Source organism: Petromyzon marinus, chromosome 75, assembly GCF_048934315.1.
Source record: "Petromyzon marinus isolate PM22_M1 ecotype Great Lakes invasive population chromosome 75, UKy_Petmar_22M1.pri1.0, whole genome shotgun sequence".
NCBI classification, from domain to species: Eukaryota; Metazoa; Chordata; class Hyperoartia; order Petromyzontiformes; family Petromyzontidae; genus Petromyzon; species Petromyzon marinus.
The window spans coordinates 271,382-293,246 of record NC_133741.1 but is presented as its reverse complement, the minus strand read 5'-3'; the positions used below and the strand labels follow the sequence as shown (position 1 = coordinate 293,246).

Here is a 21,865-nt window from a genome sequence, read left to right as displayed (position 1 = left end):
TAACTCGAGAACAGCGCTGGAGTGAACACAGCTAAGCTCAGACCGCGAACTTTAAGCTGTGTGAGAGGAATCAAGGTGCCTTGACAAAGGAATTAGCATAAAAATTAGCATTTAATTGGCGGACTTAGCATGATGAACGGTGTAGAGGGGGTGAACATGTGCAGGTCGGCGAGGGGGGGGAGGTGTGAAAAGGGAAGAAAAGGGAAGCTGCGAAAGTTTGGGGTACCACTACTTGAAAAAAATATACTGTACCATTGAAAATTAGTTTAATGTTTGGTTCGATTTAGAACATCTTTCCAATGGTTACTTAATTTGAAACCATCTTCTCGATTGAAATTGTGTCTGTAAATCTGAATTGCCTCGTGAACAAATCTCTGATAAAAGCCCGTGGGTTTGCAAAGAACCTTGGTATCGGAGAAAATTATATCGTGATCCCCCATAGCGTTGTAACAGTGATCAGCTACGGCAGAAGAATTCGTTCTGCCGTTTCAAATCTGATTTGTGCTCGCGAATTCGGTCAGAGACATGTCGCTTCGTCTCCCCGATATAGCAATCACCGCAGGTACAACTCAATTTGTAAACCCCGGGGTACTGTAAGTCAGGAATGACATCCTTCACGGATGGGATCAGATCACTAATTTTGTGTACTGTATTGAACCGGACCTGGATCTTGTGTTTGTTTAGAATTTTGGAAATCTTTTAGTAACGCCTGCTATATATGGTAGTGTGATGGTTTTGACTGGAGTATCAAGTGGTTGTTTCTGTATGGAGGGAGAGACAGCTTGGCGGATGGTGCGGTCAGAGTATCCATTCCTTTTGAGGGCCAGGTGTACATGTTTTAATTCACTGGTCAGGTGGTGTTGGTCCGAAATGCAATGAGCCCTATGGTATAAAGTTTTGATGAGATAATTCTTTTGGGCTGGGTGGTGGTGGGAATCAGGTTTCAAGTAGGAATCTGTGTGGGTGGGTTTCCTGTGAGAAATCACTTCGAATGCTATCAATGCGGCAACCGAACATCAACCTCTAGAGCACGACTAAAAGCCACGCCAACGGCCCTTTTCAGGACCGAACGCACCATGAAAATGCATTTACCTCAGCAATTAATCTCAAGGATTCAATATCATGATTAATATTAAATTGAGTAATCAACATATTCTCAGTAATCAATATTATAAATGTTCATGAATCTCAGTGATCATTATCTTTTTAGTATTTAACATCACGATGAAAATCTATTGATCTAATTACCAAACTCGTCTTAGTAATCAATATCCTAATCAGTATTCATTAACATGAGTAATACCTGCGATAACAATTTGGTATCACATGACAGACCAGTCCTCCAGGGTGAAGTATGGAGCAGGGTGTATGGCACGTACAACAAAGCAGGGCAGACGGATTTAACGGTTAAAGCGATTTATTGCGGCTATCATCGAGTTATGGGAGGTGTGGTTGTGGCAATCAATGCTACGTCCCCAGAAACAGACAAATCCCATGCTGGAAAATACAAAACCCGCACAGACCTAAAGTTCCATCGCAAACCCATATGCACTCTCAGAACAGAACTCCATTAATCGGACTATTGGCCAGGTAGGGTATTCCCCACACATACACACCTCTAGCCCCTACACAAACCCGTACCTCCACACATGCCCCTCACCTCTACACAAACTCGTACCCCCACACACCCCAAGCCCCGAAACGAACCCGCACGGAACGGGGCGTGGCCATTGACAGCCAACGGCACAGGCCTGAGCCACTAACAATGCAGTGAAGGCCTTGCACCATGGCTTTGACTGTATACAAAGTGTTTCTAGCTGGCTGGTTAACCATTCACCTGACACCACAGTGAACTCACAAGTGAACTTTTGACACAGCGGTGAGCACTTATCAGTGAACACACACCACCTCGGTGAACACTCGGCATAGTACTGCTACATTGTGCATTTTAAACAGCAGAGCACGCAAAACAAAGGGTCCCCGTATAGCCTTAACATGCTGTTGGGGAAAGTGTGGTTAACGAGCACCTAAGGCCAGCACGGTACACAGGGCGTGGATGACCAGCACCACACCCGACCACCTTTGTCTCCCCAGTGGCGATGATTTACGCAGTGCACAAGGTACTCATTCGTGGCAAAGTCTATCTAGGCCTGGTTCAGATAATCGCCACTGGTGTTGGGCGTGAGCAGGAATCGAACTCGGGTGACCAGGTTCGTAGTGCAGCGCGCTAATTGCTACACCACTGCTCCCCATGGGCACAGGGCCACACCCACTCCCCCATTGTTTCATTTATCTCATGAATTAATCTTCTTAGTTATCAATATCATGATCATATATTGATCGGTGACCAATATTTATCAGTAATCAATATCATGATCAAGTTATCTCAGCAATAATCAGGAATCAATGTCAATATTTATTGATTTCAGCAATTTTCAGGAATCAATAGCATTAACATTCAGGAATTGCAGTAATTATAAATATGTATTTATTTAAGTAATTAAGGTTCTTAGCAATGAATGACCAATATTCAATATCAGGTTCCCATTCTACTCTGCATTCAATGTCAATATACATTTTTCATCATTATCATTAATATGTATTGATATCAATAATTCATATTTTAGGGTAATGGGTCACACAAAGACAAACACCGACATACAGCCTGACAGTTGGGGCAAGTGCTGTTAGCAACACCACCTATGAAGGCCAGCACGGCACACGAGGGGGTGGGTGGCCAGCACCACGCCCGGCCGCCTTTGCCTCCCCAGTGGCAATGTTTACACATTGCACCAGGTACTCATGAGGCTGAGTCGACCCCAAGGTCCAGGACCAGTTCATTTAATCGCCACTGGTCTTGGCCGTGAGTAGGAATCGAGCTAGGGTCACTGGGTTCGTATCGCAGCTCGCTAACCGTGACACTACCACTCACCATCTCACCCACTCACACGGCCACTGTCACTCACTCACCCACTCAATCACAAAGCCAATCAGTCACACCCACTCAAAGGGAAAATATATAATACCGTATGTGGTTGTGCCCTGAAGAAGGGCCATTGCCCAAAACCTATTATATATATTATTGTGAGTGGGTGGGTCGGTGAGCGACTGGGTGAGTAGGTGTTGGTGATTGACTGGGTAAGTAGGTGTGGCTGATTGACTGTGGGCTTGTGCGTGGGTGAGTGTGTGAGTGACTGAGTGGGTGTGTTCCAGACAGCAAAAACACAAAGTTGGCACAGTTGGACCATCTGCCAGTCATCTCAGTCAGTCACCCCATGGCACCTGGGTCTGTCCCTTGACCTCCTGCCAGCAACCCTTTGACAGTTCACATGGCCTCAAAGTGCAACTTGCCTGGCACAAGCGTCGTGGTGATGTCACCGCCACTTAGTGGCAAATGGCGGTTGTGCGAGTGTGAGTGACTGAGTGTGTGTGGATTTGTGGGTGAGTAACCGAGTTGGTGTGATTGAGTGACCGAGTGGGTGAGTAAGTGTGACCCGAAGTAGATCCATTGCCCAAAACGTTGCCTGTAGCTGTGCATCGCCGCTAGTGATTGGTGTGGAGGAGGAGGAGCCTCTGGCTGAGGCAGTGATTCTGGGCCACCAGGTGCTCAATGACATCACCCTGGTACTCAACGAGCTCCCTCACACCCATAGACCTGCAGACACACATAGGGATTGTTAGAGATATATTGCAAGTTAGAGATACACAGAGATATACAGACTATAAGATATATCACATACACAAACCTGCATGAAAATGCTCAGAAAACACCTTGGGTTTGGAGATCAGATCACCATTCTTTCCCTTAAGGATGGTGAAAGGCATGGCTCTTCAAGTTACTCTTTTGATGGAATTCAAGAGTTAATTGTGATCGCAAAGTGCTGAGGCAGTTTCCATCTCCTCGGCTTCAACCCACAAACACCAGTCATCCGTGCAACACCACACAGCTGTCCTGGCCCTCTGAAGGCTGCCGTAAGCCTCCTTATTCTCCATTGTAGGATGTTGCACACAGTGGGAATGGGCCCACCATTTACTCTCAGCTATCTGGGGAACACTTCCTCTATGAGCAAGGGTCTATGAGGAGGTCTGGACTGTGTACCAAACGCACCCATTTCCCCTTGGAATCAGGAGGGGTGTACGATGCCAACCCCACCTGGAAGTGATAATGAAATTCTTGCTTGCAACTCTCATTAGCGAGTGGAGACCAGGCCACTGTGGGTTTGAAAGGGGTCCTAGGTGGACGCCCACCACAGCAGTGGAGGAATGGCAGGCGCATCTTAGAGATGATAAGCCGATGGTCAGTGGGCAGATCGGCTCCACGGTTGAAGCCGATTCCCGTCAGGGCCACGGAACGTGATGCTCCACCGTCTTACTTCCCCTAACCACTACTCATTAGCCTCACTCTTTTTTCTACATCTGGGAGAGGGCTGCAGCTTTTTATCCACCAGCTAAAGTAAAAATATAGATATTTTACGTACAGAGCCTCCAGAGAAACACCATACATCTCTTGCCATCTCTTCACTCTTCTTGTGCCCTTTCCTTCTATCATGGTTTTGTATTCAAGTTTTATTCTCCTTTCCCTGCACGATAGAAATAATTAAATGCATTCAGACTGCACAATTCGTAAAGCTATCACCCCAACCGTTGGGAAAGAACCATCTGAGGACCCAATCAAAACCATCACCTTGCCATACATAGCAGGGGTCACCAAAATGATTTCCAAACTCAAGAGCAAACACAAGATCCAATCTTGATTTGAAGCTTTTGAGACTGCAGGAATCCATACTCTTTGGTTCTTTCAGTAAAGTCACGTAGGTAGAAAATAAGCGGTCGTCCTCAGGTGGAAAAAATATAATCCAGCAGTGGAACTGCTGAACCAGGTTCGATTCAACACAGTACATAAAATTCGTGATCTGATCCCATCTGTGAAGGATGTGATCCCTGACATGCAATACCCCGGTGTCTACAAACTAAGCTGTGTCAGCGGCAGTAGTTACATTGGGCAGTAGTTACATTGGGGAAACTAAGCGATATGTCTCGGACCGTGTTTGTTAACATAATGCAGATCTCAAACACGGTAGGACCAATACCTCAGCTGCTTTAATGCTGTGGGCACACAAGAAATAGATTTTTCCAAGACGAAGATACTCTGCAAACCCACTGGCTATCAGCAAAGATTCGTTCATGAAGCCATCCAGATATATAAACACAGACACAACTTCAACCAAGAAGATGGGTATAAACTGAGCAGTCATTGGGATGACGTTATTAACCAGGTAAAGTCATAACTTCCTGTGATGTTTCCATCCTACTTGCCGATGTTAGCACTTATTTTCGACTCTGAGTTATATTACCAGGTTAAATGTCTTTACATTAACAGGCTAAATGTCTCACTAACACAACCACCATTGCTCGTAGGCCTCGATGTGGTGTTGGTTTTCCTACATTAACATGCTAATCTCTCACAATACATTGGCCACCTCCGCTTCGTCTTTCTTACATTGACATGCTAATATCTCACCTCCACAGCTTCGTCGTCAAGGAGGATCTGAGCTCTCTGATCTTACATTTACATGCAGATTTCAACTCTAGCCCTGCCCACTTCACTTATGACCCTTGGGCTACACCCATCTCAAACCTTTATAACACCCTGCCACAGCAGTGCTCCCGCTATAAAACATTTTCGTGCCTCAGTACCTCTCCCGCTATTTTTTCACCTGATGATGATTGCCTGTGTTGCGATCGAAACGTCGTGGTATTTTATTATTATTTTTCTATCTACGTGGCTTTACCGAAAGACCCAAAGAATATAATTAAATGCAGTATACCTCGCGGTTACTGTATAATTACTTTAGGTATAATCCCACATGGCGCCCAAGCGCTCACTTCGACGTTGTAAATGCGGGATTTAAATCCCCAGTGCCAACTCCCATACACGTTGTTGTACGTATCTATGATTAATATTGAACTTCCTTTGCACCGTATGAAGCCAACCGTGCTTATCAAAGGTTCAAGGGAAGGACAAACTCAACACAAAAAGCAGTTATAAAGAAATTAGTTTCCAATCTAGATTTACAAGTGCATAGAAAATGGAATTGCTCACAGCCACCATTGTTACTGATGGCAATCAACAGCAAGGAGGTGGGGGTTTTTTTCGCAGTCGGCGATATACACACAAACACACTTAGAGAGGGCAGACATAATCTCACTTGGTGGTGCCGGCTGTGGAGGACGCTGTTTCTTTCTCGATGATGTCGGATTGCGGGGTCGATTTGTTGAATCTAACAACTCGCACTGACAACATCATCAGCATCATCATCAGCAGCATCATCTCCTTCTCTCCACGTCTGCGTCTCTCTCTTCTTGTCTCTCTTCTATGTCTCTGTGTTCCTCTCTCTCCAAATGTCTCCCTCACCTTTGCTTTCCCCGAGTCTCCCTCTCTCATCATGCCTCTCTCCATGCCCCTATTTGTCTCCCTCCCTCTCTCTATCTCCGTGTCTCTTGGTGGGCTGCAGGTGGCATAGTGGTAAGACTGGCGCCTCACAACAAGAATTTTCCTCGGTTCAATTCCTGACTCGGACACCTATGGTGGAGTTTGTGTGTTATCCCCCTGTTCTGCAGAGTGAGTGACAGTGATCGTATTGAGCGAGTGAATGCATGCAAGTGGAGAATGTATTCACTCCTCATGTTCTGAATGTATTTCCTCCGGGTTTTATAGTTTCCTCCTTTCATAGCTAAACACACACAGTGGCACTCGTATTCGCCAAACCACACCCAATTACTCAATTTGGATCACACACAGCAGCAGCGTCGCCCCTAACTGTGAATACATGGCAGGATCCTCCTGAGTCAGTCTTGAGAATCAGAGACTGTTCTGGGTAAGCAAGCTTAAACAATATCAAACAACAACTGCGCTCTGTCTCTCCCCCCGTGTCTCCCCCACGTCTGCGTTTCTCTCTCCCCGTGTCTCTCCTTCTCTTCCTGTGTCTCTCCTTCTCTTCCAGTGTCCCTCCTTCTCTTCCCGTGTCTCTCCCTCTCTCCCCGTGTCTCTCCCTCTCTCCCCGTGTCTCTCCCTCTCTCCCCGTGTCTCTCCCTCTCTCCCCGTGTCTCTCCCCGTGTCTCTCCCTCTCTCCCCGTGTCTCTCCCTCTCTCCCCGTGTCTCTCCCTCTCTCCCCGTGTCTCTCCTTCTCTCCCTCTCTCCCCGTGTCTCTCCCTCTCTCCCCGTGTCTCTCCCCGTGTCGGTATTTTTCTCCCTGTGTTTCTCTCCCCATGTTGTTTTTCTCTCCGTGTCTCCCTGCGTGTCACTTACCCACATATGCGATGAGAAACGGAGAAAGGAGGAGGAATTCTGCACAAATAATCCCGACCCACATCCAGAGCCAAAATCTCTCTCCTCCAATTCCCCCCCATGTCTCCGGGTCTTCTACTTGCTTCTCCGTTGCACAGATTGTCAGCAGAAGAGCGTTACCTAAAAAAATCAACAATATAATGAATGTGTGTATCGCTATTTCTACCTCCTCTAATCGGTGTTGAGGATTATAATGGCCATGTCTCTGTCTCCGACTCTCTGCCTGTGTCGCTCGTTCCATCCGCTCCTCCCCATGTCTCCCTGTGTGTGTGTGCGTATGGGGATCGGTGGCGCAGCGAACCCGGCAACCCAGGTTCGATTCACTCTCTCGGCCAACACCAGTGACGATTATACAAACCGGTCCTAGGCCTCCCCTAGGTCAAATCAGCCTCAAATGAGTACCTGGTGTCATGCGTAAACATCGCCATTAGGGACAAAGGCGGTCGAGTGTGGTGTTGGCCACCCATTCCCTCATGTGCTGTGCCGGCCTTAGGAGGTACTCGCTAACAGCACTTGAACCTTATGGCGGGACCCCGGGGTCCCGAATAAACGGAAGTCAAAATCGTAATTAATAAAAGAATTTTCTGCGACTCCGTCCCACCGCTCACATAAACTCCGCGACCCACCAGAAATCAATCCTCTCGTTCTTCACCAAGCACCCGTCGTTGCCAAAATTGCCGTAGTTATAAATAAAACTTTGAAACGTGTATTAGCGCATCGTGTAGAGCTCGTCAAGAGGAATCGATTGCCGTATCGCCTTCAACAGACATAAAATAATGTCGCAATGCAGTTTATGCAATAGCCGGGGTCTTATAGGACCCCGGGGTCCCACCACAAAGTTCACTTGCCCCAATAGTTGGTGGTGCAGTGGTCAACACTGCGCTATGGAACCTGGTGACCCAAGTTCGATTCCTGCTCACGAGCAATAAAAGTGGCTAATATTTGAACTGGTCTTTGGCCTCCCCTAGGTTGACTCAACCTTAAATAAGTAGCTGATGTGGTGTGTGATCATCAGCACTTGGGAAGGCAAAGGCAACCAGGTGCAGTGCTGACCATGCACCCCCCTGCCCCAACAGTCTGTTGGGTCAGGTGGTCACTCTGGCCCTGTGCTGCCATCATCAGTCGTGAGTGGTGGCCTGCCATCCCGTCTCCAAGCAGGGCTCCTCTACCCGGTACCACCTGTCCCTATGCTGCTGTGGCCTCTGGTCACTCGCGCTGCCGGCCCAAGAGAGTGCCCGTGGCCAGCCGGGAGCCATACCTTGGGCTGCCCTGTGCTGCCACCAGTCAACGCTCGCTGCAGCAGGATTGCTACCATCGGCAGTTCTCCGCCACCGGCAATGTTCACCTTCGCCCTTCTGGCGAGTTCGACTATCATCAGCAGTTTGTCGCCTCCACCAGCCGATCGGCTGTGGCACGATACGACCCGAGGTAGCTCCCCGCACCCACCGGCTGCGCACCTGAAGGTCACCTAACCCCAGTCGTCCACGACTCCTCGTTGGCATTCATCCCCACCCCGGTCCCGTGGTCACAAGGACATTCCTACCAGTTGCACTCTTGTCTACCCTGGTCTCTCCTCACCAACCCTGCTCCACTCAGGGCAAAGATTGGCAGCCTGGTAATGTGTCACCGGAACATAGCTGTGTTTGCAGAGGTGGGCAATAAACTTTTGCCTTCGCACTGCTTCCCCCGTCGCTGCAAACCCATAAATCTTCACTATAAACAACTCCGTCAATCCTGCTGCAAACCAAGCATCGCAATCAGCTTACCAAATGCCCAATCCACTGTGAGCGACATGCTAGTACCCGTTAGTGACACGCTAGATTTTGTTAGCGACACGCTAGTGCCCGTTAGGGACCCACTAGTACCCGCTAAACACCAAACTGGCAGACTCCCCTCTCTCTCGACACCTGGTAGCTCTCAGCAGCTACAGCTGTTGCATCAAAGTGCAGCAGATGCCGATTGCTGACTACTTGCGCTCTAGACTTGGAACCGATCGCACTTTCCATCGTCTTGCTGGCAAAGCCACCAACAAACCCATCAAGGCCTCACATGCATTATTTATTTACGAACGCATGAACTCTGAAGCCAACCAGACGTCAACAACTCTAGTCCACACTTACTGCCCTCCTCCATCAATACCAGCAGGCGGCTTTGCATGATAACCTGGTTGACTCGTCACCCTTACATATTAAATGACAAATTCACCTGCATCAATTTCACCATCAGGAAATCTCTCTCGACCTACCGTGATCACCCACAGCCAATCCTTCGTTCCAGTCTCTCCTCACAGATGTTCCACTCCAAGGAGGGCCTCATCCTGATCCAAAGGTCCACAATAAGTCTCCCATCGATCTCCTACCAGACAGTGATTTCAAGCACTGCACTGGTGAACTTGCAAGAATGGTTTCTCATGTTGGTAACCCCTCTTTCCAGTCCAGTCTTTGGCCTCCATCACTTAGATTGAGGCAAGTGATACTTCTACTAAAAGGTCTGACCACGAGGACCATAAAAACTAGAGACTCATTATTGACTGATAAACCATCTCCAAATTCCTGGAACGCCTATCCTTTGTTATAATCTAAAATCACATCCCCTCATCCACCAACATTTATCTCATCTTATATATACTTATATAGAGCGTCTTCAGTGAAGGCGTTTTCAGTGAAGGCGCTTGTCATAATTAAAAAAAATTACAGAATATATTTTTTTAGGATCACATGAGTGTGCAAGGATTGAGGAATGAGTGACTGCGATAGATGATACTAAGGGATGACAAAAGGCTATGGGAGGTACAGGAAGAAGTGGAGTGGTGAAGGGAATGAAGATAATGGACACTACAGAAGTGGTGAGGCGTTAGAAGAACAGGAGATTCCAGTTAATTGGAAGAACCACCCACATGGAAGCAGTGGTATAGTATGCTCCTAGCACATGTGGGTATGGAGCACCTAAATCATAAGCTTCAGGGCAAGGGGGGGGGAATTTGAGGCCAGATGGTCCCTTAAACATCTGAAATAAGTTAGCCAGATGGCGGGTTGGGAGACAGGGGCCGATGATAAAAAGTACAACCCCTATGTATTAGACGGGAGAAGGACTCGGATGGGTGGCGGAAAAATACGATCACTGTTTCGGCACCTCTTTTTTCGGGCGCTTTGGTTCCTTCCCTTTTCACCCCCTCTCCCTTACTTAAATGCTTACCTTACCCCTCCCCAGTGGCACCCCGTCTTGTTTGGGCCAGCAGGCCCGCTCCCCATCTTTCTACCCCCTGATTTCTATAACCGGTTTAGCTCACGTCGAAGGTTCGAACACGCAACACAACGTGATGTAATGGGCAAGCGCATTGCCTCAATAAAAAAATGAACAGGAGATGAAGGAGGGGGAAACTTTAATGAACAAGGGAAGTTTATTCCAGTGGAGGAGTGCAAGGAGGGAGGACTGAAACTAGGATTGGGCACAGTGAGAAGTGACAAGGAGATGAGAGAGGCGAGATGAGGTGCGGCAAGGCCATGGAGACATTTAATGATGGCATCATCTATTTCAAAAGTCTGCCTACTGCCCAGCCCACACCACCTACCAGGACTGCACTCATCAAGATCAATGACATGTCAGCCTCAACATAACTGACAATTTTGTCACTTTAAACCACAAGAGTTTGATTGAATGCACAGCTCTCAGTGTTTAAAAGTCCTCAACACAGTCACTACACCTACTGCCAGCATCCCTCAGGGCTGTCCTGGGTCCTTCACATTTTTTGTTCTACATCTCCCCAAACGGTCACCACATTGATAGTCACGGGATAAGCTATCACACCTACGCTGTTGACGATCCATTCCACTCCACTACAAACTCCGATCAGGGTCCACTCAACCTTGCCAATTGTACCTCCAACTTACTGCGCTGGTTATGGTCAAATTACTTTCTATTAAACCCTTAAAAGTATGTAGCCCTTGTTCTAGGCAACAGACGGTGGCTCACTATGGTGTCGCTCCCTCAAAATCAACCATCACTGGCTCCACCATTAAATTACTTGAAAATCGTCGGTATCACCTTGAAACTCCTCATTCTCACTCGAAACCCACGTCCCCAACACAGCAAAGACATGGAATGACCACCTCAGGGCCTCATGGTACATCCGCCCAATGCTGCCCTCAGCCACAGCAAACAATCTGGCTTGTTGCATTATCAGCACTCTCCTTGATTATTTCAATGCTATCCTTACTCTGGGACATCAGAAAAATAAACACTTTGATGAAGTAAAGCAGCTTCAAAACCACTTGTCTCATGCTGCCCTGCACATCAAATGCGGCCATGACTTCCATGGCTTCACTTAAAAGCTCGGCACTGGCTCCCCATCAAATCATGGATCCAATACAATCACCATCCTCTGCCACCGAGCTCTTATTCAAGATCTCCATTTCATACCTCTCCACCCTTCTCACCCCACTGACCACAGCAAACCGCTGCATCATATGTAGCACATCTAACATTCTGCTTATCACTACTGCCACGACCAGTACTGTCCTGGCTGAGCAGCTTTTCTCTGTGGCTGCACCAGCCACAGCATCCCTTTGTAAAGGACTCAGTGATTCAGCCAATTAGCAATTCACTGTCCCTTTGGGTGCTCATGTACCAGGAAGAGCAATAAATAGTAGAAAAATAAATCAGGAGGCATTCCACAACGTCCCTACACAAGCACCATCCATCTTAAAACAACAGCTCACCTGCTGGCAGGCTCAACTGGTCAGGCTGGCATACGAGGTACTTTGAGCTCTGGCTCTGCATGTCTGATCTCTCAATGGAACAAATGCATGATTTGTGAAATATAAGCGAGTTATCCATAACAGGTTTTTTTTTAGGGTTAGATTGCATAAATATATACACATGTCATCAAACCCGCCAACACCCGACACAGCCAATTAGTAAGGTTTGTCACGTAAACAGCACATGCCAATTCGTTACTAGTACAGCACACCAGTGTGTTTGGAGAGCAAAGCTACAACAGTTACTTATATTCATCTGAGTACAACCTTTCGCCAGTAATTAGATCAGGCGACAGCCAGATATGTGGAGAAATCCTCCTGTTTCGTTACTTAGAGAGGGGTAGATGTGATGACAACACTTGTGTGTTCTTCTTGCTCTCAACCCAGCCGCTCTCTCTTCCTCCCAGGTTTAACTGCCTCTTAACAACATTACCACCCCCTTTTATCTGCCCTTCAACTCCATGAACTGCCTTAAAACGTCCATTCAACTCCCTTCACTGACTGTCTCTTGATCACACTGTCTAAAAAATATTTTTATTTTACCAGGTAAAGCTCACCGAGCCATTTAGCTCTTTTTCAGAATCGAACTGGCTACAAATGATAGCTCAACGAAGTGGGTTATTACATGGAAATTGATAGCAGCAAAATTTACTGTCCATCAACTAAATTTCAAGAGCCTATCAGATGGCCTCAACCAAAAAGTTATGGAAAGTAGACCCCCCCCCCTCCCAGATGTGGGGGTAAAAAGTGAATCCAAATCAAGATTGATCCAACAGGTTTACAAAAATTGTCAACCCCCCTCCAAAAAAAGTTTCACCCCCATTTTTTTTTAGGCATATATACCCACACAACCTCCATAGGAGGTAGAATAAGGCGGCCATAGGCCGCCAAAATCATAGTGTTTCTAAATTTGGAGGGAAAAACCAGAGGACCCGGAAAAAAATTCACACGACCAGGAGGAGAACATGCAAACTCTAAATATACAGATGTCAGGATCGGGATCGAACCCATGACCTGCTGTATACCGAGCGAGGTAGTTAACTAGTCACACGCACGAGCTGCAGGGATTCGGGAATCTGTCCACCCAGTGGTGCTGTGAGCATTTACATTCAGCATCACGAGTAGGAAGTCTCATCCCTGTAGTTGCCTGTTGTGGCGCCATATCCTTTTACTGTCTAGCCCCTCAATTCCCTTATACATTAGGCAATATCTCCATAAAAATTGTTCAACTCCATCTTTACTCTTCCCATGAGAGGGAGAGATATACATGGGGTGAGAGACCCAGGGAGAGAGATAGAGACAACTGGAGAGAGACAGGATCAGAATCTTTATTTATATTGGAGGAATGCAATGCGCTAAAAAGCTATTTTTCATAGATTTCCAGTAGGGGCAGGTCAATAAGTTACAACACAGAGTGAAAGAGACAAACACACAGGGAGAACGATAGAAATAGAGCTATAGATAAAGCAAGACATGGGGAGAGGCATGGAATCCCACCTGTGTTGAGGATCATAAAGGCAGTGTCTCTATCTCCCCATGTCTCTGTGTCTCACCTGTGTTGAATATCATCATGGCCGTGTCTCTGTGTCTCCGTGTCTTCCTCTCCCATCTCAGGTGCCCTTGAGCGCGAGCCCAGCTGAGTGAGCAATGGACGTTCCACGCAGAGAAGGAGTGGATCAGATAGAGAGCGATCCGCCCAAACGCGATCCAGCGACTGACTCGGAGCTCGGAGGCCAACGGAGACAGAGACGCCCAGAGAAGGAGACAGACAGCGGCCAGCTAGAGACACAGAGAGAGACATGGGGAGAGAGTCAATGATCGGATGTTGTCCGTTGCGTCCACCGGGGTGAGTGGACTATGGCGACGCCATATACAGCACCCGGCCCAGACACCGAGCTGCAAGTCGCGGTTGGCCAGCGTCTCCTCTCTGGTTCTTGCGAGATGTGACCCGGCAGGTCGGTTAGTCTCTGTCCCAGGGTCTGGGACCACACGGACTGCCGCATAACGGAAGCTCCACACATGGATCCGTTCAAGAATTCTCAAGGGCAAGGTCACAACTCTCCGTCCATCTCTTTCCCAAACCTCTTCAAAACAGCTGCAGGGGGAGCCGTCTTCCTTGACCATCGTGACAGTGGATGGGCCACATTTACTCTGCAGGAAGCTGAAGTGGCTTTAAAGGAGGGGTAGTGGTTGGTGTGCTGCTTGGTCCTCTTCAGCTTCATCAGAGAGAACGTTTCATGATCAGCCCTGGCTTTCGCTCAGATTTGTCAACATTCGACATTCTGCCATGTCGCACACACGACGGCGTGCACCAGACTCTTTGCCTGACGACATCAACAGCCGAGGTGTCCTCCTCGTCTCCATTGGCTGCATGTCTGGCCAGCTTCCTGATGATAATCCACGTTTCCTCCTCTGTTGTCTGGGAAAAAAATAAGGATCACCTGGCTCTGACAATCCTCAAAGACACTGGCGCAACCATCAACCGCATCTGAAAATCAACAGGAAAATCAGAGACAAGCCACAGTAGTGCGGTTGTGGCCATGCAACCCAAACTATGGACCAGATAGTAAACCGACTGTAGCCTGCACTACAGGCAACCCCCGCACCTACGACCTAATTGGTTCCTGGACGATGGTCGCAAGTCAAACCCGTCGTAAGTCGAACCCTTATTTCCCATAGGAGCAATGTTATAAATTGGGTTCCTTCTTAGGAACCCATTACATACCATAAAAAAATGTACCAAGAAAATAACTCTAAAAAAAACCTTTATTGTAACTGAACAAAACTTTTCCAAACATTTATCAAGTAAAAATAAGAAAAATGTTTCTGCACGTGCATCACATATCCTGTTGTCAGACATAGCGAAAGGCAATTTTTTTAAATTTTATGAAAATTTACTAAAAAGTAAAGAGCGTTGCGTTGGAGATGCGTTTGCTCTATGCACAGCTGCAGACTGTCTGACTATACTGTACATACCCATACGACAGAAGAGCAAAGTAGCGCCATCTGGCGACGAGTTTGTGCATGTTATGCACAGACTCCTCGCGAATCGACTCGCCATTGGTAGCAGTCATTAGGCGGTCGTAAATATGATTTGTAGTCGTTACTGTGGGTGTCTTACTTACTATAAGAAAGGTCGTTAAAGCAGAGGGTTGCAAGTCGAGCCGTCGTAAGTCACCTGTACTAAACGGAGGAGGATCAGTTAGCAGAGCCCATCATTGGCATCCAGCTTTTGAACGTACAACCAGGCACAAGAACAGAACCCAAAAGGTTCTCAACCGCTCAGGATCCTGTCTGTACAGACGCATCGTCTTGAGATAGCGGGTTCCATCGCATCGTAGGGAGATATCATGTGATCTGAGGAATGAGCGCAACTGGTGATCAGCTATGAAGGTGGTCCCACTGCCCAAAACGTCACCTGTTGTTTACAAGTCCTCTAAAGGACGCAGTGCTGTGATTGACGAAGGTGTCAAGTTTTTTTTGCTCTGCTGGCGGCGATCGGTATTTCCTGGTGCTGCGAGACAGCGTTTTCGATCACGGGGTGAGAGAAACGTGGTCCCTTTCTTCAACGGTGGACATCGGCGTTCGATATTCGGGTCCGATGGTGAACGTCCAAGACATGGGAAGGAGCCCGTGGCAGACAGGCCCCATCAACGCAGTTCGAGAGAAGCGGGATTTTCACGATCGGCACGATAGCACCAAAGGGGCCGACGAAAGACTCAAGAGCCTGAACAGCGTTCACATCGCCTGGCACTATCGCGGAAACGTACAATGGAATCGGCTGAGACGGAAGGAGCAGCCGAGCCATGAATCCATTCTCCCTGCTCTGTGCTAGCGTCCACAGGTGGTGCGCAAGCAACAATGGCCGATGATAGAGGATAAGGGAGAGATACCCGCGTCTGTGCCACAGCCTGGCATCGGCGCAGACGAGGCGGAGGAGATGTGGCTAAAGCAAGTGGTGAGCGCTGCACTTCCAGTGGGGGTCTGATCACAAGAGGAACCCTTAAAACATGGCCCCCGTCAACTCAGGAGAACTGGCAGGGAGTGATAGACACGGGGAGAGAGTGATACATGGGGAGAGTGAGACACAGAGTGAGACACGGAGAGCAAGAGACATGGGGAGAGAGACATGGGAAGATAGCGAGAGACACGGGGAGAGCCATGGGGAGAGCGATACACGGGTAGAGCGAGAGACATGGAGAGAGAGATATGGGAACACATGGGGAGAGATACACGGGGATAGCGAGACACGAGGAGAGCAAGAGACACGGGGAGAGTGTGAGACAGGGGAGAAAGGCACAGGAGAGCGAGAGGCACAGGAAAGCGAGAGACACGGCGAGAGACAGGGAGAGAGACAACCGTTGCACATGTAGACGTGCGCACAAACACTCACGTGTATAACCGTTGTCACGAAGACTGTATAATGAGACTTGATTGATGTTGTCTCTGGTCTCCGAGTCACCAGCTCCTCCTCCTCCTGTCACAAAACAAATATCACCAAAGTAGCCTCAAAACTAATTACTTGATGCATTGGCAGTGGTGCACAAACACAACAAACAAAACTGCAATACATTCGTGGCCTTAAAATTAACAAATGTATAACAAGCGACGTTTCAGGCAATGGCCCTTGGCCCTTCTTCATAGTACAGTGGAAGGTGAATTAAATGAACATGAGTGGAAAAGTGACTTTCGTGAGTGGGTGAGTAGACAGCCGTGGCACAGCTGACTGCACTACGAACCTGTAAACCCAAATTAGATTCGCACAAACACACACAACGCTTCCCCATGTAGCCTGAAAGACGATGTTGGGGTAAGTGCAGTTACGGAGCACTGATGTAGGCTGGCACCGCACACGAAGTAGTGGCTGAGCACTCAGCCTTAGTCTCCCAAGTGGTGATGTCTACACACTGCACCAGGCACTCATTTGGCACAAAAACTGACACCTTTATTCAAGGCATCATGTTTGCAATAACCACAACACAAGCAGTCAAAATGCAAACAAAAGAGACAACTCTGATAATAATATGCACTGTGCCAGTTAAAAGGGTAAAACCTATTACTATATCTTGTTACTGGCAAAGGAGGTCTCATAATGTAAAAGTCATTTGAGGTTGTAGACCTAGGGGAGCCCCAGGACTGGTTTGGATATCTGCTGCCACTGTTGTTCGAGAGCAGTAACTGATGAGTTTCTAGCGCAGTGCAGCACTATCCCCTGCACCACCTCTCCCCACACAGACTCCCACAGAGACAACCACCATTCGCCACTAAGTGGCGGTGGCATCACCGCGGTGCCTGTGCCAGGCTATGTGCACTTTAAGGCCACGTGAAGTGTCCAACGCTCACTGGCAGGAGATCACGCAACAAACCCAGGGGTGCCATGGGTTGACTGAGATAACTAGAAGATGCAACAACTGTGCCCCCTACTGTGCCAAACTTGCTGTGTTTTAGCCAACCGGCGCTCTGCTTGTTGTTGTGAGTGTTGCTCCTCAGCCATCCCCTGTTGTTGGAGGGCAACTGCCCCCAACTGACCAGCAGCATCCTTCATGAGCCTCCTCCAGACGCCAATCTTGACACTTTTGGTACCGGTCATCAGCAAGTCCTCTCAGCTCTATATCCTCATTATAACATCATTCCATCTATATGAATAGGTTTACCCTTTCTGGTCATAAAACAGGTGTAAAGATGTTAAAACACCAAACTGAAACCTTTTGCAAGGAATCATGTCTGCAATAACCACATATATGTGTGGTGAACATGAAAACAAAAAAACATGTTCTGGTAGTATTTTAATACCTGTTTAATTGCCAGAAAGGTTAAAACCCATTCTCATATTTTGATACTGGAGAGTTCCCATGATCATTCCATCTCTTCTCTAGGCCGTGCCATGCCAGTTTAGCCACCTTAATCCAGCCAAGCAAAAGTGTTTGGGCATGAGGTGGCTGGGCATGTGAGCTACATGACCCAGCCAATGCAGCCTGCCTGCCGGAGGAGCTCACCAATAAGACTGTGTCCAGATCTTTCAAGGATTTGCGAGCTCCTCACACAATCCAGTCTGGTTAAACCCAGAATGGATCATTGGCAGGCAAGCCTAAATGTTTATAACCGGCAAAGATGTTCCATTCCGGGGGTCCACGTTTATCGCAAGCATATAGAAGGCAAGGCATAATTGGCCAAGAACACCCAAAGCTTTGTGTGGGGAAACAGACCAGGTAGCTTCCACACAGCGTTACGCAGCCGTTGAGGTTGTTTAAGAGGTTTGGTGCTGCAGATGACAAAGATCTATCCAACCACGTGGTTTTATGTTTGGTTGTTGGTGGTTGGAGGAGTGTTTTTGGGGTGTGGAGCGAAGTGATCCGTTGTTTTGCTTGAACTGTATGAGGTTTCTGATATAAGGTGCAGCTTGTCTGTATTGCACTACATTCTGGGGCACCTTGGTAGCGAGATGTTCACTACCTCGCCTGCAGGTCGTGGGTTCGATCTCAACCCTGATGCCTGCATATTTGGAGTTTTGCGTGTCTCTCTCCCTGAGGTTCCGTGGATTTTTCTACATATCCTCAATTTTTTCCCTTAGCATTTAGAAACAACTTGCATTTAGAGTATTTGGCTTATATGAATGTTCACGTGATAAGCCACTTCGTTGAGCTATCATTTGTGGCAAGGTCACTCTGGAAAAAAGAACTATTTAGCTAAGTGGACCTTACTTGGTAAAATAAAAAAAAAGTTTCGTTTTGGTCCTGACTCCTCAAGGAAAAATACATGGACAAGGTGTCCATCAATATAGAAAAGTTACTCTTCAGTGGTCAGAACGAGAAAAATATAATATTTTTCATTGACTATTCAAATTAAATGACAGTCACCACTCAGTACGAGTTAATATGGTAAAAACTGCACCCACTCATGTGATTATCTGTCACACAATGAATAACTCGTAACATGAAAGATCTTTAGACTTCCAGCTAAATGCCTAACTGCTTGATATGTTACAACCTGTTCACAGATATCTGCCTGGTAAGATACTGCCTGTAAATGTCTCCCTTTAATTCCATTGTCTCCCAGTGTCTTCCTGTATCCTCCATGGTCTCTCAATGTATCCTTGTATGATGTTGTCTCTCAGTGTCTCCCCGTGTCTCCCAGAATCTACCCGTCTCTTCCTGTGCCAGTGTCTCCCTGTATCTCCTTCCATCTCTCATTGTCTCAGTATCTTAAATTGTCTCTCAGTGTCTCCCTGTATCTCTCAGCATCTCCCCGAGTCTCTCAGCATCTTCTAATGTATGTCAGTCTCCCAGTATCTTCCTGTATCGCTCAGTGTCTGACACTCCTGAGGTGTCACTACACCCTAGTGACTGAGTGGGTGAGTGGATGGGTGAGTAGGTATAAGTAGGTGAGTGACAGGGAATTGGTTGAGGGAATTTGAGTGGGTGATGTCACAACGGCGCTTGTACCAGGATAGGTGCACCGTGAGGCTAGTCGTATTGTTTTAAGCCATCAGCAACAACTCATCCAGCAGTGGACAGACCCTGGCTGCGTGGCCTCACCTCTTTGTAATCGCCGTGTTGTGACATCGCGGGGGAGGAGGAGGCGGTGAGTGAGCCGAGGTCACCACAGTTCCATTCCCTTTCACGGAGAGAGTCTTAGTCCTGCACAGAAAAAAATCCCCTGTATAGCCCCACTGGTGGGACAAGTGCTGTTAGCGAGTAGCAGCACCTATGAAGGCCGGCACGGCACCTAGCCTGGCACAAGCGCCGTTGTGATGTCACCATTTACTCACCCACCCAATCCCCTCCAACAATCTCCCACTCAATCACTGGGGTGCAGTTACTCCCCAGGATAGTATTTAGGGACACTGAGACAGGAAGATACTGGGAGACATTGGAAGACGCGGAGACCCTAAGAAATGCAAGGAGATACAGGGAGACACTGTGACGAGCGAAGGGTGGCCACCACCACGCCCAGCTGCCCTTGTTCACACATCATTCACCGACTCACTCTTCATACGCTGACTCGCACATCATACACTCACTCACACTGCCACTGATTCGCTCACACATCATACAATCGCTCACACATCATTCACTAACTCACTCTTCATACGCCGAGTCGCACATCATACACTCACTCACTCTGCTGCTGACTCACTCACACATCATACACTGGGAGTGTCGTGCTGCCAGCTATGGCTGCAGTTGTTTTTGTCGTACGTGTTATGTATATCGTTTATTGTTAAATTTTAATTCACAGTTCCTATGATTACTGTTGTTACATTGTTTTTACAGCTTTATTTTGGTGATTCGAAAACATATGGTTAATCTAAATTGTCTTATGGTTGTTGTTGTTGGCTTGCACCGCATTGATTTCAACACAGCGTTTTAATAAGTTTTTTTGCGTGGAATATTTGCTGGTTTATTCCAGGATGTTTCTGTTACGCGTTGTCGCGTTAAGATGTTCTGTGTTCAAATTTTGTTTGTTGCGGTTGCACCCGACTTAAGAGCCGCATGGCTCACAGGGCTATACCTAATAAATGAAACTTGAAACTTGAAAACTTGTCTCCCCAGTGGCGAAGTTTACACACTCGGTACTCACTTGAGGCAGAGTCGACCTCGGGGTGGCACAGGACCGTATCAGATGATCGTCACTGGTGTAGGCCGCAAACGGGAATTGAACTCCGGTTTATAGCGCAGCGAGCGCCAACTGGTCCGCTGCCGCTCTCAGCGCAACACGCTCGGCGCGCTAACCACTGCGCCACCGCTCCCCTCGCAACACACACGGCGCGCTAACCACTGCGCCCACCGCTCCCCTCGCAACACACACGGCGCGCTAACCACTGCGCCCACCGCTCGCCTCGCAACACACACGGCGCGCCTAACCACTGCGCCCACCGCTCCCCTCGCAACACACACGGCGCGCCTAACCACTGCGCCCACCGCTGCCCTCGCAACACACACGGCGCGCTAACCACTGCGCCCACCGCTCCCCTCGCAACACACACGGCGCGCTAACCACTGCGCCCACCGCTCCCCTCGCAACACACACGGCGCGCTAACCACTGCGCCCACCGCTCCCCACGCAACACACGGCGCGCTAACCACTGCGCCCACCGCTCCCCTCGCAACACACACGGCGCGCCTAACCACTGCGCCCACCGCTCCCCACGCAACACACACGCTGAACTTTTTTGTTCCCGCGATTTTTTTTTTAAACAGCAAAATAAAAAAAAATTCACCCGAACTGCGAGGAAAGCGACTTCGTGCAACGCCCGAGGCTCGAGCTTCCCACACAGCAGTGCGGGGACTTTGCTCGTCAGGCGGAGCAGCGCGGCCGCCGGACCGTCGCGTTGAGAATTCCTCTGAATTTGGCCTCCTCCTTCTCCTAAGAGGGGGGGGGGGGGGTGTCACGTGATGCGGGCGCGCGCATAGACGGACGTGACGTCACGTTATCGGGCGTTCGAGTTAAGTACTGTACGGCACTGTACTAATAACTTACTTAGATTAAACTAATTGTTATCGAATATATAATAATAATTTGGTAAAAAGATGTTTTAGAATAATGCGGAGGGATCGTGAGGTCATGATCGTCAAGCGTTGTTTCTGGATAAAGATGTTAATGTTATATACTTAGCTCTTTCGGTAAAAAAATGTTAATGTTAGTTAATATACTATTTTAAACATGTTTTTTTTTACAATGCATCAAATATAAATTTAAAATAAGGAAAAAATATACACATTTTTAATGTCAAATTTTAAACGCATGACGTCACATCCGT

The 21,865-nt window shown here is 47.9% G+C and overlaps 1 protein-coding gene across 4 annotated transcripts; it reads right to left on the bottom strand.

Moving 5' to 3' along the window:
- Nucleotides 1-1,399: 1,399 nt before the first annotated feature.
- On the bottom strand, nucleotides 1,400-21,497 carry TMEM192 (transmembrane protein 192). 4 transcript variants are annotated; one of them, XM_032979639.2, is made up of 8 exons: nucleotides 21,326-21,496; nucleotides 19,641-19,742; nucleotides 16,499-16,582; nucleotides 13,659-13,884; nucleotides 7,310-7,468; nucleotides 6,210-6,294; nucleotides 4,479-4,580; nucleotides 1,400-3,655 (listed from the first exon to the last, which is right to left on the bottom strand). In XM_032979639.2, the coding sequence occupies exons 2-8, from the start codon at nucleotides 19,665-19,667 to the stop codon at nucleotides 3,544-3,546; spliced, it is 795 nt and encodes a 264-aa protein (XP_032835530.2). In that variant the 5' UTR covers nucleotides 19,668-19,742; nucleotides 21,326-21,496; the 3' UTR covers nucleotides 1,400-3,543. The 4 variants fall into 4 exon arrangements, 3 of the variants coding, with proteins under 3 accessions (XP_032835530.2, XP_032835532.2, XP_075912360.1); XM_032979641.2 differs by lacking the exon at nucleotides 21,326-21,496 and adding an exon at nucleotides 20,686-21,034; XM_076056245.1 differs by lacking the exon at nucleotides 4,479-4,580 and having other exon boundaries at nucleotides 21,326-21,494.
- Between the last annotated feature and the right edge of the window lie 368 nt (nucleotides 21,498-21,865).

Bases quoted from the DNA above. Each gene is read 5' to 3' on its own strand.
- TMEM192 (XM_032979639.2), bottom strand. From the start codon at position 19,667: ATGTCACAACACGGCGATTACAAAGAG. The intron at 13,885-16,498 runs GTGAGTGTTTGT...CTGTGTCTCTAG, and splicing joins TCGTGACAACGGTTATACAC to CTGGCCGCTGTCTGTCTCCT. The intron at 3,656-4,478 runs GTACGTAAAATA...GTGTGTCTGCAG, and splicing joins GGTGTTTCTCTGGAGGCTCT to GTCTATGGGTGTGAGGGAGC.